This window comes from Alligator sinensis, unplaced genomic scaffold, assembly GCF_000455745.1.
Source record: "Alligator sinensis unplaced genomic scaffold, ASM45574v1 scaffold1045_1, whole genome shotgun sequence".
NCBI lineage: Eukaryota > Metazoa > Chordata > Crocodylia > Alligatoridae > Alligator > Alligator sinensis.
Window position 1 is genome coordinate 164,201 of NW_005843147.1, and position 6,598 is coordinate 170,798.

A 6,598-nucleotide genomic window follows, 5' to 3' on the forward strand; every position below is an offset into this window, starting at 1 on the left:
TTTTAGACTTGTACTCCTTCAAGGCTACTATTAAGGAATTTTTAGCTTTAGAGCAGTCCTCATCAAACCTGAGTTTGTGCCACCAACACCTGATCCCTACAAAGGCACTCTTTTTTTCTGAGACCATTTTAACAGCTGCTGAACAACTACTTCACAATGGCCGTGTCTACATTGCACATCTACTGTGCAGGAACTGAAATTACTGTGCATTATGGGCAAATGTCTACACATGTGCACCTGTACTGTGCAGTAAATATGGTGTCTTATGCTGACTTGGCCATAAATTTGATATCTCCATCATGCAGATATGAAATTTATGCCCAGTTAATTGCTGCACAGTAACACACATGTAGACGCCTTACTGCGCAGTAACACTGTGTGTGTAGACTGATTTGGGACTAATTTCAGTCCCAAGTCAGTCCACACATAGCATTGATGCGCTTTAATGCCTGCACATGTAGACACTGGCCTATTCCCACTTACTATGCAGTCACTTACTGCACATAAAATTTAAACCAGCATAAATGCACATGTAGACACACCCATTGAGTAATTGCTTCTTGGGGTTCTTTTTTCTTCGAAAACACAAAATGAGCAGCCTAAGACCAGCCTTTGAAAGAAGCAACACATTTCTGTCTCAGCTCCATTGTTCCATTTGATTCTCTTATGGATTACTTCTAAACTGTAGAAGTAACTGGGAGCTAACTGGACAGTTTGTAGGGAAGACTCATCATAAAATCCTAATGGAACTTCTGGGGACTGATGGCAGCCGTTACTCTCCATACATGGCAGAATTTAAAATGATTTATATTTATGCTACATACGTGGTACTATTACTATGTAATCTATGATGCTTGCTCCTTTAGTTGTAACAAAGGAGCAAGCATCATAGGAGAAGTGGGTACATCACTTCTAGGTTGTCCGTTAAGCATTATAAAATTCTCTTCTGCAATAACGTTCAAGAGAATAATTCCAGCATGTTAGCTTTTTACACGATTCTTTAAAATGTACACTTCAGTAAACTGAAATCTTATCCTATAGTAGGACAAATGATAACCTATGTAATGTATTTATTACCTTTCAGGGATACAGTTTAATGTATGTGCCTGGAGACCAAAGTGAAAAGAAAGGGAAGATTTTTTCATTGAAAGAATCATTGAAAGTAAAGATTGGTGTTCCATTATCAGCATCATAAAATGACACCTGCCCCCTGCCATAGTCCAGATAAACTCTGATCTTTGTGGGTCTCTTTGTGAGAGTCAAAAGGACTCGAGGAGAGGTGAGAGCTTGGAGAAGGTTGTACTGCTGCCTCAGAGCCCAAACTCCTTCCTCAGGTTTAAGACAGAACCATCCCTTCCTCTTCACTGATGTCCTAGCAGTCCCAATTGTCCAGCCTTCCCGATTTCCCACTTCTACCTCCCAGTAATGTTTCCCTGCCAGAAACCCTTCAGAGCCCAACACACACAGAGCAGAACTGAATCTCTCAGGATTGTCAGGCTGAGTTTGTTCTGCCTGTTTGTATTCCACACTTCTCTGATCTTCAGACAGGTTAAGGTTTGAATGAGCTGTTGCTGGATCCAAAATAACGTCCACTGGGGAGAAAGTCAGAAATGTATTATTATTATTATTATTATGCTGACAAGTTTATACTCTTCCTCTTTATTCCTTTACTCCAACAAGGCCTTTACAAGAAACAGTATCTTGCTCTTGCATTGCTAGTTGTGTTAGTTGGAAGCCAGGCAAAAGGAAGGACAAGGCAGTACTGTAGGGCATGTCCAGACAACTGTGCACATGGGGTCTGAGGTGCCACAAGCCACACATGGCGCATGTACACCCATAGCAGCATGATGCCACCATTCGCCACCAGGAGGTCCCAATGTAAAAAAAAAAAAAAAAAATGCTTTCCCCCACCAAAAAAGCAGTGTGTTGCATTATGTTGCTGTGTGCATCACCAGAAATGAAGCCAGGCCACCCAGAGCTATGTTCTGCCTACTGGCCAGGCTCTATGCAGCCAGATTGGCCCTGCTGGGGTCCTGGGAGGCTCCCCAGGACTCCAGGTAAGGCTACTGTGGCCAGCACAGGTGCAAGCCTCAGCCTCCCCTACCTCACCTGGGACAATTTGGCATGCACCACAGCAAGCATGTAGGGGCATGCCCTGGGGCACAAAGCAGTGGCACAAATAATGGCCACTGCTATTTGTGCCACAGCAAATGCAAGCCCCTGCATGTGTGCACTTGTCTGGATGTGCACTTAGAAGGCAGCCTCTGACAAAGTAGGTTGTTGCCTACAAAAGCTCATGCCTCTGTGAACAAGTTCATTTCCAAGGCATCACTGTGCTCTACCTTCTGCCTTTGTCTTATAGAGTTTGTTTCATCAACTCTCTAAGTATTTACAAACAGTATTTGTACAAAAGAGGTCAGTGTTAATACCTCCTCTTACACATGGAGCAACTGAGGCAAGAGAGGACACAGAGAGAGGACATAGGATGGCTGACCATGAGACTATCAGTTGTATGGGAACAGAACTGAGGTATCCTGAATCCTAATCCTGTGTTTTATCAATTTGCCTACAAAAATGGAAGTCTCATGCCTGCCTCATTATACTTCACACCAAGTATTTGCATGGGGCTAAGTGCATTATTTTAATTGGCCAACTCAAAAAGCTAAACAAAAAAAGGGTTGCGGGGTATCAATAAATGATATTTTTGCTTTTTCTGGCAAAATAGGAGGAATATCATTTTCAGCAAATTGTAATATTTTGTTTGATCAGAAAATGTAATATTTAAAGGTTTTGTTTTAATCTTAAATTCTGCTTCAAAAAAGCTTTCAAAATAATCTGTAGGCACCCAGAGCACAGCCTGTTTATAGGTGACCTTTGAAAGGTTAGCTTTTGTTAGGAAGCTTGTCTAAATCTCTCCCGACTATGTAGATGGTCCGATAAATGTTATTACCCACAAAACTCATTACTTCCTTTATAACCTGTGTATTCAGTTTAAGAAAAAATGTGGCCTTTTCAGACTTTGAAGTTTACCTCTATTTTTTCCCATTTCTTCCAAGAGATGATCTAAAAAGAAAAAAAAATACAGATGAGATTCCATGCTTCCTCACTTCTAGCAAGAACAGGACTGCTCTTGTTATTGACATTTTCTAAATCTCAATTCCAAACAACAGGGTCAATGACATGAATCAATATTACACCTTTTAGCCCCTTTTACCTTTGAATTTCATTGTTGTATCTTCTAGAGTTTTGTATGTTTCAGCAAAATTGTGGATTTTTTTTTGAAGGTCTGTAGAAAAAAACTCTGCTTTCTGAAACTTGACATTTTCATACCTAGAAGGGAATAAATACATTTTATTCAGTCCTTAATCAATCCATGACTATTCAGTTCTTATAGTGCTATTGAACTTATAAAATGGCAATTACATACAACAGCATGATTTAATAATCTCCCTTTGTTAATGTAGCGCCCTTCCTCATGTAGCTCTGTTCAGACATTAAGTAATAAATAATTTGGGAAATGGATATTGGAAAATACTATCCTCCCTCCCACTGGTTTTTATTTTGGTCTTTTTTTTTTTAATTGTTTTTGTCCTGAATTTTTTCTGTAGTTCATGATGTTTTATGGCAGGGATAGTCAACCTGCAGTACAAGTGCCACAAGTGGCACGAGCAGCTTTTTGTGTGTGGTACATGGCAGATCATGGAAGAGACAGGCAGCACAATGGCAGATAAGGCAGGGAGCAGAGAACAGAGTAGCAGATTGGGCAGGAAGCAAAGCTGCAAATTCTTCAGGGGAAGGAGGTGGGACTGGCACTCAGGGAAGCACTCCTGCCAAAAAGGTTGACCCTCACTGTTCTATGGGCCCAAAAGGTAGGAGAACGGGTGACAAAGGTGTTGCTGGTCTTTGAGAGCAAGGCTATTGGCTGTTTTGAATTAGGCCAAGAAAATACAAACTATATCATATTGAACATCCAAGCAAAGATTAGGCTCCAATGACTGGACTGTTACCATTGTTACAGAGGCAAGAGACACAAATTCCCTCTTCTGAGACACCTAGAGAAGCCAATTCTTCATGACTGTAACGTAAATAATCCTTCCCTTTAGGCTCTAGATTTTGCAGCCTGGTCTCCAGGCTCCTCTGAGGCTGTAATCTCAGCATGAATCTCAATGGAGGAAGATCCCAAGTGAGAAACCTCCACCACAGAAACCTCAGCTCCTGTGCACTAGGGAGATACAGTGTAAAAGTGAAGTGTAGCATCTCTTCCCTGCACAGTCGAGTGTAAGGGGGCATAAGAAGGAATCACATACCTGCTCAAGGTGTCTCTGATGTCCTAGGAGGAAGAGAGAGAAAATGGAGTTGATTTCTATAGTGCCTTACACTGAGGATCCCACCTGTTTTGCCTCCCTGATTTGGGCTTCAGGCACTGTTTGCATCAAAATGTCCTCGTGCAGAAAAGCAACCAAGCACAACATCATCTTGAAGGTGAGAGCATACTTAAGACCTTTCCAGATGAAGGATGGTTTCCTGAGCTAGCAACAGTATATTTATTTTCCCAGGTTTCCACTTCAGGAGCTTCTTTTTTTTCCTTGTGCACAACTATGAGGTGCGTCTAACACAATCTTACCTGCAGGAACTCACTCGCTGGCTGCTGGCACTTCTCCTCTATCTTACTAATCAGCTCACTGAGGCCAGCTATTTCCTCCAAGAGCCTGGTGACAAAATCCTTCTGTTCTTTCACAATCTCCTCTTCCACCTCTCTCACCAAGGCCAGCAAGATTTGTTCTTGTTCCTCCAGAAACTGGTGCAGTTCTTTAAATTCATTTGTGATCTTTTGCCTCTTAGCTTGTACGTGATTCTGTAACAAACAGATACAAATCAGAAAAAAGACAAGCCAGAGATATGGAAAGAGTTGGGGGATATTTCAGAAAGGCTTGGGTACGCAGCAGGGAAAACTTAAATGCAACCCTCTAAGTTCTCAATTTCCAGCCAGGCATTTAAAGCTCTTTGTTTGCATCACATGTGTATTAGGGATTCTCTAATCATCTCATGCCATTCCTTATCCTAGCCAGAAGATAAGTAAAAAACGTGGACCTAAAGAACCTAAAGAAGGACCTAAAGAAACCGCTTGGGGAAGTTTACTACTTACCATGAGTAACTGCAGGCTTGGAGCTTCAGATAGGGACTTCAGTAACCCAGTAGTCAGTTGACATGTTTACACGTTCATTTATGCACCTGTGCTACTGCATATTAAGTTTAGTACCTCGAATATGAGGTACTACACAAAGGTGCATTAGCCTGTGCTAATGCACAGTAGCAAAGTGAACGTTTTTTTGCGACACTTGATGTGCACTAGAATAATTTCACTGCGCATTAACACATTAGCATGGTTTGTGCTGCAATACACTAATGCACAGTAGAATAAGCTACTGGGCATTACAGTGTCTTATGTAGATGTGCCGAGTGTGAGACATTTAAACACAAACCCACACATGTGCCCCTCTCATGAAACAACACATTATCACAAAGAAACTCAGTCACACCCACCAAAGGCAGAGAAATATTGCCACAGAGACTCAGAGAAGAAACCAGATTAACTCAGCAGGTATATAGGAAATGCTGTGTGGGTACCTACCAAATATTTCTGGTGTACATTTTCTTTCTTCACTATAAACTTCTGCAGCTTCAGTCTTTCTTTCCTGAGAATCACTAGCTGAGTCTCAATTTTTTCCTGAGTAAAGGCAAATAGTTTGGAGTGAGATTTTTCTTTGTAGGTGAGAGAGCAGGTAAGTATACACTGTATTTTGTCACATACCACAGACCCGCAAATAAAATATGCCTTTTTTTGTGAAGGCAGAATGAAAAATAAAAAGAGTTTTTTCCTTGGAAATAAGTAATGTAATATAACCAGTTATAAAAAAGATATAAAACACTTTTATTTTTTTTTATTCACAAGCCCACCTGTTTGCAACCACTACAGAGCTGACTCCGCAAGTGTGTATAGTAGTCCCATTTGAATAATGTCAGGTACCTCTATGTCGAAATGTATTTTTAACTAAACTGTTTAGAAATCAGTTTAATCATTTAAGACACACATCCCAATTTTCCATTGCTAATTTTGGGGGGAGAGATGTATGTGAATAAATGCGGTGTGTGGGGGAGGAGGCGCATCCACATGTGCATGTGTAATAACACAGACAAAGTTATGCATGAATACTGGGCTGCCATCTCCCCTGAGGACAACTTGTCTTTGCCCCCATTGGGAACATACGTGGCAATTCTCTGCGGAGCAGGATTTATCAGCCTCTGCTTTCAGAAAGGACGTTGAGGTTGTGGCGGGCCAGTAGGGGGCGCTCCTGCGTTGAGCCGCCCACCTCCCTGCACCCGACCAACTTCCAGGCTCCGAGTGCCTCCCTGGGGTGCCTCCCGTCCGGCCGACCCCTTCCCTGGAGCACACCCGCTAGCCTGGGGTTCCCGCTGCCACCATCCAAGGCTCTGGACTCACTTCTGGCTCTGCGCACCTTGGAAAACACAGGCCTGATCGTCCAATGGGTGCTAGACCCAATACAAGCACTTGGGGCACTTCCCCAAGTCAGGGGCT

The 6,598-nt window shown here is 42.2% G+C and overlaps 1 protein-coding gene across 1 annotated transcript in view; it reads right to left on the reverse strand.

The window, feature by feature from the left end:
* Positions 1-392: 392 nt before the first annotated feature.
* The window catches only part of LOC102383906 (zinc finger protein RFP-like), a 16,337-nt gene continuing 10,131 nt past the window's right edge, over positions 393-6,598 (reverse strand). The window contains exons 2-7 of the mRNA XM_006037601.3: positions 5,633-5,728; positions 4,625-4,855; positions 4,308-4,330; positions 3,215-3,330; positions 3,031-3,063; positions 393-1,592 (exon numbers count right to left, since the gene is read on the reverse strand). Of these exons, the coding sequence (XP_006037663.1) occupies positions 1,081-1,592; positions 3,031-3,063; positions 3,215-3,330; positions 4,308-4,330; positions 4,625-4,855; positions 5,633-5,728 (1,011 nt within the window). The 3' untranslated portion in view covers positions 393-1,080. The remainder of the gene's footprint in view (positions 1,593-3,030; positions 3,064-3,214; positions 3,331-4,307; positions 4,331-4,624; positions 4,856-5,632; positions 5,729-6,598) is intronic.